The 15,105-nt window shown below is 37.0% G+C and overlaps 1 protein-coding gene across 3 annotated transcripts in view; it reads left to right on the plus strand.

The window, feature by feature from the left end:
• Nucleotides 1-241: 241 nt before the first annotated feature.
• Nucleotides 242-15,105, plus strand: part of DMXL1 (Dmx like 1) — a 146,089-nt gene continuing 131,225 nt past the window's right edge. For all 3 annotated transcript variants that reach the window (XM_036740774.1, XM_036740775.1, XM_036740776.1), the window contains exons 1-2: nt 242-328; nt 13,046-13,171. In XM_036740774.1, the coding sequence (XP_036596669.1) occupies nt 242-328; nt 13,046-13,171 (213 nt within the window). The remainder of the gene's footprint in view (nt 329-13,045; nt 13,172-15,105) is intronic.

The following is a 15,105-nucleotide window of genomic DNA, read 5'->3' on the forward strand; positions in this document are numbered from 1 at the left end:
GCTGCGCGGCTCGGGATGAGCCGCGGGCCCCAGCGAAGCGGCCCCTGGTCTGCGCGCCCGGCGCCGCCGCCGCCGCCGCAGGTCCCGAACCACCCTAGTCCCTAAGAGTAGTAGCCGCTGTCGTCCCCCAGTCTCCACCCTCCCTGCACCACCAGCCTCGGGCATGAGGCTGGCGTCTATGCCCCGGCCCCAGCTGCGGGAGTGAAGGCAGGAGCAAGCGGCCGGAGGGGGCAGTGACGACATGAACCTGCACCAGGTCCTGACCGGGGCCGTGAACCCCGGGGACCACTGCTTCTCCGTGGGGAGCGTCGGCGACCAGCGGTTCACGGTAAGCTGCTCCTCCGGCCCTGCGGTCCCCGCGGCCACGGCGGCTGCCCGGCCTTTGCGCGGCCCTGGGGCCGCGTCCTCTCTCCTCGGTCCGCTCTGCGATGACAGCCCCGGGGATGCCCCGAAAGCACCGCAGGGAGACGGATGAGGGGCTGGGCAGGAGCCGCGGGCCGGAGAATATGGGCTTCTGCTTGTGACAGGTGGGGGGGTGCGAGGTGGGAAAGAGGGAATGTTGGTCGTGAGGATGTTGGACGGAGCCTGAAACCTGAAGCGGGAATGATTATTGAGCCCGGGGAGGGGGGTGCCTAAACGAAATGCAGAGATTGGGGTAACCAAAGTCTACAAAAAAACCCATGTCAGACAGTTTTGGAAATCTCAGCAGTTCCTTTCGCTCTTTTGGGGGTTGTTTCTGCTATAAAGTCATGTGCCTGTTGCAATTTAAAAGAGTGGGTGTCTCAGAAACAATCGTTACTTGTTTTGCAGTTAACAATAAATTCCAATGTAAAATACATAGGAAGAAATAACTCTCTGGAGAGAAAGCCCTTTAAATATTTTTCCAGATTCATTTAAAGGTGGCATATAATTCAGGAATAGTAATGAAATGTGAGATATGTGATTTCCTTGAAAATAAAAAGAAACTTGCTTGCATTGAAGCAAATATTAAAAGTTTTCTTTTACTTAAATGCAATCCTTGATACAGTATGAATTCATATAAATTCATGCAATAAATTGATACAGTGTGGAATTCATATCTTTTATCTCACTGATAAGGAGATCTGTAAGCGTGGAACCTGAAGATGGCACTACAGTGAAATATCAGAGTAAAAGGCATCATTTTAATTTCATGAAAATGCTTTAGTAATGTATTTTAGAGTGAAAATTAGATTGTGAATGTTCACCTAGAAAAAGAAAAATTCCATAGATGACTTTTGGCATGGCTAAGTTGACTACTTAAAACTGTTATTTTTTCCTTAAATATATGGAGCAAAGTTAGAGCAGAATGTAGCAGTTGATTCAGCTTCCATATTATAATTTCAGAAGCACTGTGCCTACATCCAACTTTGACTTTTCTGTCATTTTCATCAGCCCCTGAAATACTAAATATTTTCCTACTGAGAGTAATATTGGAATTGTGCACTTGTTTCAGCTAGATACTTTGTTTCAAGAATGAGTTAACTTTCTTTTCTCAGAGATAAGTTTGCACTTAAGTAGATAAATCTGGAGTCAATAGATTCTAAATGTATTCTTAGATTTTTTAACAGAGGAAACTGTTGCCCTAGATTCAATAAAAAGATGAGATGGCATGGCTGTAATCTCCAAATGTCTTCTTTCAGATAAAACAATATCTGAGGAACATGAATGTAGAGAAAGTTACAGGAAGGTTGGTTGTCCAGGTACCTTTTCTAGTGATGATTAGTTTGTTATTCACTTTTATTAATTGTTTTTTCAAACATTTTCTCTAAGAAGCCATTCGGAATCTGTCCAGTCTTTGGTGTCAACTTTATACTGTGAATTTTTAGTGATCTGTGTTTGGCTCATTCTAAAAAGCTCAATGGAGACCACATTATCATTTTAAAGACAAGTATTTTAATATGCAAAATAATGTCTGTACATTGCTAAATAGTGATAAATCTTCCTGTCCATCACAGCAACAAAGTCCTTGGCCCAGGCTGTGGTGATCTTTCCAGGATGCCTACTATAACTTTTTCTTGGTCCTGTTTCCTCTATCATCTCTTCCTAATCTTGGCACTAAATTTATGCTTGGTTTTTATCTTTCTCATTTGCTGCTCTGACCCCAGTACTCATTCTTTAAATAATACAATGGACCTCCATTACAGGAATCACAGAATTTCATGTTTGGAAATGCTCTCAGGCAATCTAGTTCAATCCATGCCAGACCTGACCAAGAATAACTTCTATAGCATCCCCAACAATTGGTCATTTAGTTTTCACCTATGAGGACCTCTAGTAAGGAGGAGGGGAAACCTACTCTTCATGAGACTGTGCATTCCTCTTTTGGATAGTTCTAATTGTTAAATTTTACCCATGGGAAGATAGATACAAAAATATGATTATGGTCCTATATCAATGATGTCAGGAACACTAAAGCCTATTAGGTAGCATTTTCATAGGCATGTATCTAAAAGACTGCCCCATGTTGAGTCCACTGAACCTTCTACTTAGGCTTCAGGGTCACTAGCATATTAGACAGGATGTGATTTTCTTTGGCTGTGGGTTTCCACTTGGATAGTAGTGTTTTTCTATACTTGCTAATACCTACTGGTTTTAGGTCTCAACCCCAATCAGAATGAATTATGCCTAAGAAACCATACACAGAAACTTTTTCTCCAACATTTTCAAATATTTCTTCCATTGTTATTTGAGTAGATCTAACCCTACTAGATAAAGTGGTCTGTCATGCCTTCATTGTTTCTCATGTCCTTTTGATAGCTTTTCAAAGATGGTATTTTCAAAGCTAAGTCATGAACGTATATATGAATTTATTTGTGCTCTGGTCTAATTGTAATTGAAAATGCAGATGGTATTTATGAGCAGTTGACTAAGCCATTTTTGTTTTCGGAGGTGACTTTGGTGTTTCAAAACAAGATACAACAATTCAGTTCAATTGGACAAACATTTATTAAGCACCTACCACAAGATCTCTGTTCTCCAAGACTATTGGAGGTGAGAGATCGTATAATATATACACAAATAAATACACAGCAATACAAAGTAATTTCTAGAAGGGTAGAGTGTTAGCAACTCAGAGATGAAGAAAGGCCTCATTGAGGTAGAACTTGCGTTGGAGAGAGGAGGAGATATAAGAGACTGGAAAGAGAGTTGAGAAGACTTGGCAGCTGATTTGGATTTGGGGAGTGAGGGAGATGGAAGTGTCAAGGATGGTTCCAAGGTTGCAAACCCAAGTGACTAGAGTGATAGAGATACTCTCACAAAAAAAAGGAAAAGAGATGGATATTCGAAGCAAATACTAATTCCATTTTAGTGACATTGGAGATACAGATGGGACATTGATATAAAAATGTATAGCTTGCAACTGGTAATATTGAACTGGGTTTCAGGGGAGAGATTATGACTGGAGGTATATCTGATCATCATCATCACCATCACCTCCTCCTCCTCCTTCTTTGGGAGTTATCCACAAAGAGATAATAACTTAACCTATCTGGATTTGATTTGATCACCAATGCAGTAGAATGCTATCCATATCAGGTGACAAGCTTGAGCTAGATTGATACAGAGGATATTGTAGATTAAAAATTGTTTGCATTGATATATTTTATTTTCACATATCAATCACTTCCTACTAAATTCCTTCCAGCTGTGTCTCCTGACCTTTAGTACTTTTCCACCAAAAACTACCTACAGAGAATGGGAGTATAAATGGGAGAGTAGTCATTGATATTTTCTTGATTGATTGTTTTTGTTATTAATAAGGTCTGATATTTTTTCCAGGCTTCAGAATCTTTCTATCCTCCAGACACCTTATACTTTGATCCCTCAGCGTCCATGGTATTCTGTTGTTTCCAGCATGAATTTCTTCTAAATATACCCTTGGTCTTTTGCGTGCCACATTCTGGTAAAACCATCTCAGCAGATGGGCTAAACCAGGTAGAAGGTAACTCATAAGCCTCAAAATCCATTAGTGAGTTAGGGGATGTCTATCCTAAGCATGTAAATAATTCTCCTGGCCGAATAGGCAGATGAGCACAATTTGTTCCAACAGCCATGAAGGAGGCTGAAGTAGGCAATGTGGAGCACTTAGAATTTAGTCAGACTTCAAAGGTGAAGATGCCAAGGTCATCCATTGCGTCCTGGGCCATCGCCAATCATCCTGACTTTTGTTTTACTGCTGGACTTTGATGACTGAAAGAGAGAGTGAGGCTGATGACTTTGTGCAGCTCTCCCTCACTTAAATCCAATTCACATTCAAGTCAAGAAATCACCCATGATGTCATTAGTCCTATTGGAAAATGAAGAATGAACTACAGCAACCAGTAACATGTAGGATGGTTGGACTAGAGACTATGAGAAGGGGAGTAATTGTAAAATTATATTGGAAAAGTAGGGGGAACTGGATTGTGGATGATTTTAAATGCCAGACTGAGGAGTTTGCATTTTATCCTAGAAACAATTGGAATCCATTGGGTATTTTTGACTAAAAGGATAAGGTCAGATATTTGAGTTTTCTAGGTGACTTTTGTGATATGTAAATCTCCGCTCTCAGATTAGTACAAGGTGAGCCCTCTAAGTGGTTTAATCTGTAACATGACTTAGTTTATCTACAAGGCTAATTTAACAATAGTTTGTCTCTTTAAAGGATATGGAATTATGATTCTGTTTAATTAAGTTTGTTTAACTTTTATGACATTGAAGTAAACATGAGATTATGATCTTTATAATGCCCATGGCCACAGTATACTTGTTTCCCGTTGCAAGTTTAAGCCCCCTGGCTTGTAGCCATTAATGCTTACTCAAATTGATTTGGCATGAACAGCAGAGATTAAGATGATGAAGTTGAGGTTAGAAGAACTATTTAGGTCGGATTGTAGTGCTGCACTATGAGCATGGTTAGCATCAAAGGGGATTATACAAAGTCAGCCATTGGGACAGAGGCAATCTGAGTTACCCCCATGTTTTAACCTTTCTTAATTTTTGGGTCACTTTAGGGACTAATCCCATCTCCTATAGACTACTCTCATCACCTGAGGGTTAGAGCCATCTCTTTAGCCCTAATTCCATCTCCCAATGATGCCCTAATGGGGAGCAGCTAAGAGACACTGATTCCACATCCTCATTGAAAGGTCTGCCAATCAAAATTGCCTTACCCTCATGTAAATTGTTTTACTCTAAGTTGAAATTCTGAGGCTGGCCCCACTACATCTTCCTGATCCTTTGTCAGCTAGCCCCATTCCAACTGCTTGATGCCGTGGAGTATAATAAACTTTTTTTCTTAAAAAAAAAATACAAATATCAATTGATATATTTGTGGAACATTGATCAGAGAGGGCTTAAGGCACCTGGTACAGGGAGACCAATTAGACTATAACAGTAGTCTTGGTAGGAGGGAAGAGAAGGGGATAGCAATAAGAAATGTTTGGACATAGCTCAAACAAAACTTGGCAGCTGATTAGATATGGAGGTTGAGAAACCGAGGGAAGAATGATTCTAAGGTGTAAACCTGGGTAATTGGAATGATTTCTGTTAAATAGATTTGAAAAGTATTTGCATAGAGATAATCTTGAACGAATGGGATTACCTGAGGAGGAACTGGAGAGATCAGCAGTTAGCCCACATTTAGTGGGAAGAAAGTAGACTAGATCCAGCAAAGGGCACCAAGAAAAGGGAAGTTGCAGGAATAGGAGAAATATTAAAAGAAAGCAATGTCTTGGAAGCAAGGGAGGATAAAATGTTTAGGAGATAATGACAATGTCAGAAATTGCTGAGAGGTCAGTTTAAAAGCCACTAAAATTATCAGATCATTGATGATCTTGAAATATGTTGGGGTTGGATTGCAGGGTTTTGAGAACCGGTGAATCAAGAAGGTGGAAGTATTAAATATGCTTAATTTACTAAACCAGGAAACTACATTTGTGCAATCTTATTTTTGAAAGATTCCCATTAAGAAAAAAAATTTTTTTTGCATGGTTTGGTGTTTAAATTGCTTCGTTTAGCTGGGAAATATAAATGTCCTCCTCACCTCATTCCCAGTTGGTGTCAGCTAAGTAAAAATTTTTTGCATATAAAGGTCAATTCCAACATTATTAGTAGAATCACAACTTGTGTTAATTCTTCTCAATCAACAAACATTTATTAAAGCATTTTAACATCAATAAACACTAAACACTTATTAAAACATTTATTTATGTTCAACGCACTGGAGCAATTTGCCATTTCCTTTTTCATCTCATTTTACAGATGAGACAAACAGGGTTATGTGACTTACCCAGGGTCATATAGCTGGTTAAATGTCCGAGGCCAGATTTGAACTCATGAAGATAAGTCTTCCTGACTCCAGGCCTGACACTTTATCCATGACTCCTAGCTACCCTAAAAGGTTCACAAAATTAACCATTTTCTAAGTAATTCTTGTAATATGTTTACTACCAAAAATACACAAGTAGATATGATTAACTCTAATTTTCTTATGTCTTTAATAGTCTCTTACATTTATTCAGCACTTATAAGTTTACCAAAAAAAAAACTACCCTGAAAAACTAAACACGTCTTATGACAACCTTTTAAAGTAGATACAACTATCATCCTCACCATTTTACAGATAAGACAAACTGAAGTTGAGAGAGATTAAATGATTTGCCTATAATTACATAAAAACTGGGAGAAGTGGGACAAGGAACATGGGTTTTTCTGATTCCTAGGCCAGTGATCTTTCCAATAAGCACTGGATTGTGGTCAACCATTATTTACCTTCGAGATTCTTGTTCTTATGTACAAAGTTGATCAGTATTGTATTTGATTTAAATGTCTATTTCTAACATTTCTGCTTGTGGCTAGTCACATAATGGTTGCTAGAAGATATTTGTTAATTGATGTAAAATGTCATTGGTAGGCCCTGGGATTTGCAGTCAGAGGACCTGGATTCAAATCCTACCTGTGATGTCTACTACCCATGAGACATTAGGCAAGCCATTTAACTTTTCTGGACCTCTCTTTCCTCATTCGTAACTTCTGAAAAATATTTTATTCTCATGTATATGTTACATTATTAGTTGTTAATTTATTTTTAAACAACTTCTAGTGTTGTAGGTCTTTTGATCATAGAGCACATAAAAGCTCTTATACCATTTGGAGCTTTAAAATGTTTTGTTTCTTAGATGGGTTAAAATAAAATAGGGCAGGGGCAGTTAGGTGGTGCAGTGAATAGAGCACTGACCCTGGAGAGGACCTGAGTTCAAATTTGACTTCAGACACTTGACACACTAGCGTTGTGACCTTGGGCAAGTCACTTAACCCCAATTGCCCTTCCTCCCCCCACCAAAAAAAAAAACCAAACAAAAAATAAAATAGGGCAGTTCATTGCCAGTTCTGAAGTAGCACTGAAAAAAAAAAAGGATTAGCCTTAGAGTCAGAAGACCTACATTCAAATCCAGCCTCTGATTTATGATACCTGTGTGACCATGGGCAAGTGATTTAATTTTCTTAAGTCTCAGTTTCCTTAACTTTAAAAAATACAACTCTAGATCTCTGATCCTGTGAGCTGTTCTGCAGTGAAGTGCTTATGATTTTGATCATTGTACAACAAGACAGAAGAAATACGCAAAATATTGTCATAGATTTTTTTAGAAATATGTAACTATAAATACTTTAAAGATTTTTTATTCTTAGTATATTACATGTCTATATAAATATAAAACTTACTAACTACCTTTCTTTTAAGAAAAATTTAGTGAATCAATCAAGTAATAGTGTATTCATATATGTTATCCATTTTTTAGATTGAGTAGAAAAAATTTCAGGCATAAGGTTGATCTCAACCCTGAGTAGTACTGTGTAAGTCTGGGAGACTCCCTGGCTGAGGCATACAGGTCTTTTGGAGAGGGTGATAGTGTTTTTACTGTTTTATCAGCTTATATGTAGATCTTTGCATTTTCTGTTAGGTAAAATAAAGCTTATCACATGTTATATATTGTTACCCTGAATTCATAGGAGTTGAGAATCAGCATTGTGTATCTCATCCAATTCTTCTTTGAAGTCTCTTTTGTTCCAACAGCAGATTCTGACAGTGTTTAGTTGAATTTAGTTTAAAGTGAACAAAGGTTTATTTATTAAATATATATGATTATCACAGTGGATGTTTTTTTATTGTGTACAAAGAGGATTGTCCCAAATAATCAGTAGCTTTGTAGATTCATACATCTAATAAATGACAGCTTTGTCTGCCTTTCTGTCTAATTACCTATCCACCTATCCACTTAAGGATTTGGGTTTTTTTTGTTTTTGTTTTTGTTTCTGGTGTCATGGACTCCTTTGACAATCTGATTGATGCCTATAGACTGCTTTTCGGAATAATGTTTTTAAGTCTATAAAACACTTAGCATTACAAGTAAACCAATTATATTGAAATTCAGTTATCAAAATATTAGAAAAAAAACAAGTTTTATAGATAAACAGACCAACCAACCACTTCATTTTACTTAGCTGAGACCAGGGAAGAAAAGTGACTTTACTCAAGTCACACAGGTCACAAGTTTCAGACATAGACTTTGAACCCAGGTCTCCTGAAATGATCTTTCCACTCCAGGATACTGCTTGACTAAATATTACCTTTTGGGGGTAGTTGTCTTCTTATAAAAGATGTTATCACTATTTCAGTAGCTGTTTACTAATTGTTCAATTTGTATTGTCAAAGCTCCTAAAGTCACTAATCTGTGAATAACCTTTTTACCCATTGTTGCCACTACTTATATTCCAAAGACATCAAGGACAAAAGGAGAAAGAACTCATGTATAAAGAACATTTTTAACAGTACTTTTTTGTTGTAGCAAAGAACTGGAAAATAATTTGTATCCATCAACTAGGGAATGACTGAACAAATTACAGTATTTAAATGCGGTTGAATATTATTGGCGATGAGAAATAAGAAAAGGATGGATTTAGAGAAATATGGGAAGACTTATATGAACTTATACTGAGGAGAACTAGGAGAACAATTTGTACAATAGCAATATGATAAAGACAAATAAATTTGAAAGATTTAAGTCCTCTCTGATAAATGCAGCCACCAACCACAAATCCAGAGGACTAATAATGAAACTTACTTAACTTACCTCCTGTGCTGTTGTGAAATGCATTTTTAAACACTGTATGTGGATTTGTTTTGTGTAGCCCTGTTTATTAGTCATAAGGGCTTTAAAAAAATTAGGGGAGGATTGAGGGAAGAGGAGCTAAGTGATAGTGATATTAAAAAAAGAAAAGTCATTGAAGCATTTGAACAGGGAAGAGAACAAAAGGAAGTTGAGGGGAGGTACTGACAAGCAAGGTGGCCTTAAAACTAACATGAAAACAGTAAGCTATTTGTAATAGAATTTTGTTACAAAATCCTCTTTCAGTTCTTTCATGTGGAAATCTTCATGTTAATTGATGTTATGAAAGTGTATGGGGTAACAGTTTTTTTTAAATGCTAATGTGTCAATGCTAGAGGATACGTTCTAGGGATAGCAATTTTTTAAGATGTTAATGTATCAATTCTAGAGCATATATTCTAGGGGTAACAGTTTTTTTAGATGTTAAGGTATCAATGCTAGAAGATACACTCTAGAAGAATGTATCAGTTCTAAAAGATCAAACTAATCAAATCTAGAGAATTCTAAAGTAATATTTATGTAGTAATTTCTGTATTATCTTCACTTTGGGTCATTGGTGGCCAAAGTGATTTTCTCAAAACATAGGTCTTTAGGAAGTCATCTCCCGGCCCCCCCCCCCTCCATGAAATCACAACCTGATTAATTGAGTCCACTACAAATTTGTTATCTGATCTCCACAAACTCCAGTGGCTCCCTGTTACCTAATACTAAGGCTTCTATTTAGCATTTAAAGCTCTTCACAATCTGGTTCTTCCTATCTTTCCAGTGTTCTAACACTTTAAGATTCGGTGACGACTCTGGCTTTCCTGTTGTTCCTTGAACAAGATATTCCATCTCCTGACTGTGCATATTTACTGACTATCCCCCATCCCTAGAAGGCTCTCCCTTCCGGATTTCCTTGTTTCTTTTAAGTCTCTGCAAAAATTCTGCCTCCTGAAAGAAACCTTTCCCTGTCCTCCTTAGTCCTTGCTTCTGAGATTATCTCCTATTTGTTCTTTATATATCTCGTTGTCTGTCTCCCCTATTATATTGTGAGCTTGAGGGCAGGGGCTATTTTTGCCTTTTAGTGTATTCCCACAGTTTAACACTGCCTAATGTAGTAGATGCTGAATAAGTACTTGTTGACTTGGCTTTACACTCATCTACTTACCCTCCCATCTAGCTATGTTGACCTATTTGCTGTTCCTAGCACCTGACTCTCCATCTTCTGTGCCTTTCTTCCATGCCTGGAATGCCCTCCTTTATCTCTTTTGAGTTTTTCTGGCTTCCTTTGAGGCTCATTTCAAATCCCACTTTATGCATGAGACTTGTCATCATTTTTCTAACTACTAGAACTGTGTTCATATCTTGTATGTACCTGCTTTTTTAAATGTTTTTTCCCTTGTTAATTTGAATGCTCTTTGAGAGCAGGAACCTTTTGTACCTCAGTGTTTAGTACTGTGCCTCATGAATACTAAACCCTTAATAAATTATTTCTGTGTACTGATTAAATTAAACCACAAAGGAATGTGCTAATTTGTAAGTGTAGTTTTCAGATAACTTTTACTTCAGGTCCGCATCCGCCTTATTTTTGTCCCATTTTTATTATTTTTAAAGTCACTTCAAGGTAACTTAAATAGTAATTACAGGCAATAATAACTACAGGAAACATGGTAATGATTTACAAGAGAAGAATTTCAACAAAATGACAAAGGTAAATGGAAAAATACAATAAAATAAAATTAAAGTTGTTAATATGGTATTTTTGTCATTATAATTGTATCTGACTAGTGAATATTGGAAGGAAATTTTTTTTAAAAAAGCATTCATTCATCAAACATTTATTAAGCACTTACTGTATTCCTAGATATTGTTGTAGGTTCAAAGAGAAAGTCCCTGCCTTCAAGGAGTTTACATTCTAAAAAGGGGGGGGGGGCGTGGCAGGGAGAGAAGATGTACAAATACAGAATATATTTTTAAAACCATATAAAATGAACACAGAGTCACTTTTGTGGGAAAGGTGCTATCATGTAGAATAGGGAGTATTGTATAAGTATTGTAATAAGGTTGGGAAGGTAGGCTAGAGCCAGGTTTTGAAGGACTTTAAATGCCAAAAAAGGAGCTTGTATATGATCCTAGGCAGTAGGGATCCCTTGGAGTCTCTTGAGTAGGATGGTGATAAGGTCGTACATGCATTGGAGATAAGAGATAGTGTCATTTGTGAAGAACAGCAAAAATGCCATTTTGGCTGGATTGTAGAGAGCATGAAAGGAAATAATGCATCATCTTGGCCAGGGAGGATGGGTCCAGATTGTGAAAAGCTTTAAATTCAGAAGAGGTTATATTTGATCTTCAGTGTAATAAGGAGTTTGTTGAGTACTATATGGGGAGGGGGTTGTATGATATGGTCAGATCTGTGCTTTAGGAAAATCACTTTGGTATCTGTGCAGAGGATAGATTAACTGGATGTCAGAGTGCTGAGAGATACTAGGTGGGGATGCCAGTTAGACAGCTATTGTAGTATTCTGGGTGAGAGAAGATAAGGGCCTGGCCTAGGGTGGTAGATATATGAATGGAGAGAAGAGGAAGCTATTATGGAAATGGAAATGACTGAATGATGCTGGGTGAAATCACAGCCTGATTAATTGGGTCCACTATAAATTTGTTATCTGATCTCAACAAGGACCTCTTTAAAGGGATCAAATCCCTACTTTTCCCTAATGGATTATCTGTCACTTTTTCCAAAACTGTTGTTCCAGACTTCAGCAGAAATCTTTGCCTTTAATGAGAAAATATAGACTGTTCACCTGAGTTCTTTCTTCTACCTTTCTGTACATCTCAGAACTCCTTGACATCACCTTCTTCTTTATTCCAGTTGTTGAGGAGGTAGACCTTTTCTTCACTAAGGCCAGCCCAACCCCTCTACTTGTACATTGATCTTTTAAGTCTTATTTCACTGGGAACTTAGATCCTTGATTCTAGGCTTAGTCCCCTAGGCTAATGATCTTATTTTTTTCCAGGTAGTATTTTTTTTTTAATTTCTAATGGACTTTTATTGTTATCTTTTGTTTTTTATAACACCTAGATTTCCTATCTCTTTGTTTTCCCATTGGCTGTGTCCCCTGTGCATTTGCTGTTCAACAAAACAAACCAACTCATTTTTTTTAAATGTCCCATACCCATAGTTCCCCACGTCTTCCAAGAAGAAAGGGAGGTACATTCTTATATCTTTTCTTTGTGGACTAAGCATGATCATTATAATTTCATTGAGTTCAGTTTCAACTTATTGTTGTTCTTTTCATTTACATTCTTTGGACATTTTGTTTACTGTTTTCCTAGTTTTGCCATCTTTTTTTTTTTATCAGTTTGTGTCCACTTTCCCATGTTTCTCTGTATTCATAACACTCATCATTTCTTAAGGCATAGTTACATTCCTTTTCATTTATGTACCCCTATTTTGCTATTACCCGATTATTTCTAGTTCTTTGCTGGAACTTCAAACAAAAAAAAAATGCTACTATTAATGTTTTGGTGTGTATGGGCCATTTCTTCTTCATGTTTTTTTTTTTAATCATTGACCTTGGGATATATAATTGACAATAGGCTCTCTGTGTCAAAGAGTATGATATCTTAATCATTTTGTTTATCATAATTCTAAATTGCTTTCCAGAATGGTTGGATCAATTCACAGTTTCACCAACAATGTTTTAATGTGCTTATCTTTCCATAACCTATCCAATATTGACTATTCCTGGCTTTTCTCATCTTTGCCAATTTGCTGAGCATGAGGGGAAACCTAAAAGCTGTTTTAATTTTCAGTTGTTTTTTGATTAGTAATTTGAAGTAATACATGACTTATTAAGGTTCTTTTTGTGCTTGTGTTTTGTTTTTTAAAGGCTTATGCTTCTGGATGTGATGTAGTAATACTGGGAAGTAACTTTGAAAGGTTACAGATAATCCCTGGAGCTAAGCATGGGAACATTCAAGTAGGATGCGTTGATTGTTCAATGCAACAAGGCAAGGTATGTATAAAAAATATAAAAATTTTGAATTTATTATTGGTGTATTTTGTAACTTAATAGCTTCAAAGCATGTATATCTGATTGATTTTATGCCTTACTTTTCATGCAAGTCTATTGTATATGAAAATTTCTTTGCCTGATCGGAATTAATTTGAATGGCTTAGAACAGCGCTGTCCAACCTTAGGTTACCTTAGGGCCGCATTAAAATAAAATAATTATTCCAGGGCTGCACACAGAATAAAAAATACAGTACACTAATAGAAAGTGGGGGAACACCCATCATCAGTATGACAGGCATCAATATGACAGGCAAAGGCGCAAAAGTAAACACAAAACAACAAAGCTACTACACAACAGTATAAAAGTAGGTGTATACTGAGTAGTAATAATCGTACAGATGGAATACATCCCACAGATCGATTGAAAATTTTGTGTGATATGTTCTGTCTATAATACTGCCTAAAAACACCAAAGAAAATTAACATCGATAAGATTTTTTATTAAGTGATGGAATTAAAAAATCTAACATGCATTCCATGCAAATTATTTTATTTTTTCACTTGTGAAAATTAAAACCCGTAGGCAGGCTGCATAAAATCGCACTGTGGGCCACATTTTGGACAGCCCTGGCTTAAATTCAGCTTCGTGACTGACATATTCACTTGTAATTGTTTTATGGTTACCCTCTCCGAGTTGTATAGAGAAATAATACTTTATGTGGTATAGAGGAACAATATGTTTGAGTATACTGAGCAGGTAAGGATAAATATTGTTATAAAAATGAATTTTAATTGAAAGAGAAATAAGAAATCAGTCTTTAGTCCTTTACTAAAAGAGCATGAGAGACAGCATGGTGAAGTATATAGAGAAGCCATCCTTAAAGTTAGTATGGTCTAGCATCAAATCTTATCTCTGATAAATAACTGGCTGTGTGACCCCAAGCAAGTCACTCTAAGTTGTGTAGAAAACTCTCTAAGAGTTTTGTAGAGATGATGTTTTACCTGCATTGATAGAAGGAATTAATTCACCTGGTATGTTCTCTATACCAAAGGAATCACAGGCCCCTCAATCAGTCAGTCAGGTCTTTGTACAATATCTACTGTGTCAGCTACTGCTCTAGGCTCTGGAGATACAACTGCAAATAGTGAAACAATTCTTAGTTCATGCTGAGCTTGTATTCTAATAGGGGAGGACATTAAGTACACATAGTAGGAAGTTAAAAAATAAAAATACACAAAATAATTAAATCCAAAGTAGTTTAGGAGAGAGGGCAATAGCAGTTATGGGAATCAGGAAGAGTTTCATGTAGAAAATGGCACTTTAGCTACATTTTAAAGGAAGAGAAAGACTCTGAAGTGGAGTTAAGGGAGAATATATTCCAGGAATGGGGGATAGACAGCACAAATAAAAGATAAAAGCACAAAGAAGGGAGATGGACTGTGCTAAGTAAGAGAGGCAAGGCTAGTTTTGCCAGATCTTAGAGTACGGAATTCAGGCGTTAACATCCATCAAGGCTGGAATGGTAAGCAGTTGATATAGGACTTTAAAGCTGGAAGGACCAGTCATGTCAGTTGATGCAAAATGTCATAATTTTACTTTGAAATAAAATTTTTCTTCCTACTGTCTCCATTTTCTTTGCCTCATGGATAAAAAAAATACTATCAATTGGCACAATTTGTTCTTTCAAAATATTCTTAAAAGCTAAACAGCGGAGTCTATATTTTATCCTAGAAGCAGTAGGAAGCCACTAGAGCTAGCTGAGTTTGGGAATCTCATAGTCATAATTGGCACTTAAGCAAAATTACTTTGGTAGCATGTGTAGGATGGACCAGAGTGTGAGAGTCTTGAGTCCTGGAAATCAGTTAAAAGGCTCTTCTGATAATCTGTGTGAGAGGTGATGGTGGTCTGAACTAAGGAGAATGGGTCAGATGTG

This window comes from Trichosurus vulpecula, chromosome 1, assembly GCF_011100635.1.
Source record: "Trichosurus vulpecula isolate mTriVul1 chromosome 1, mTriVul1.pri, whole genome shotgun sequence".
In the NCBI taxonomy this organism is placed as follows: domain Eukaryota; kingdom Metazoa; phylum Chordata; class Mammalia; order Diprotodontia; family Phalangeridae; genus Trichosurus; species Trichosurus vulpecula.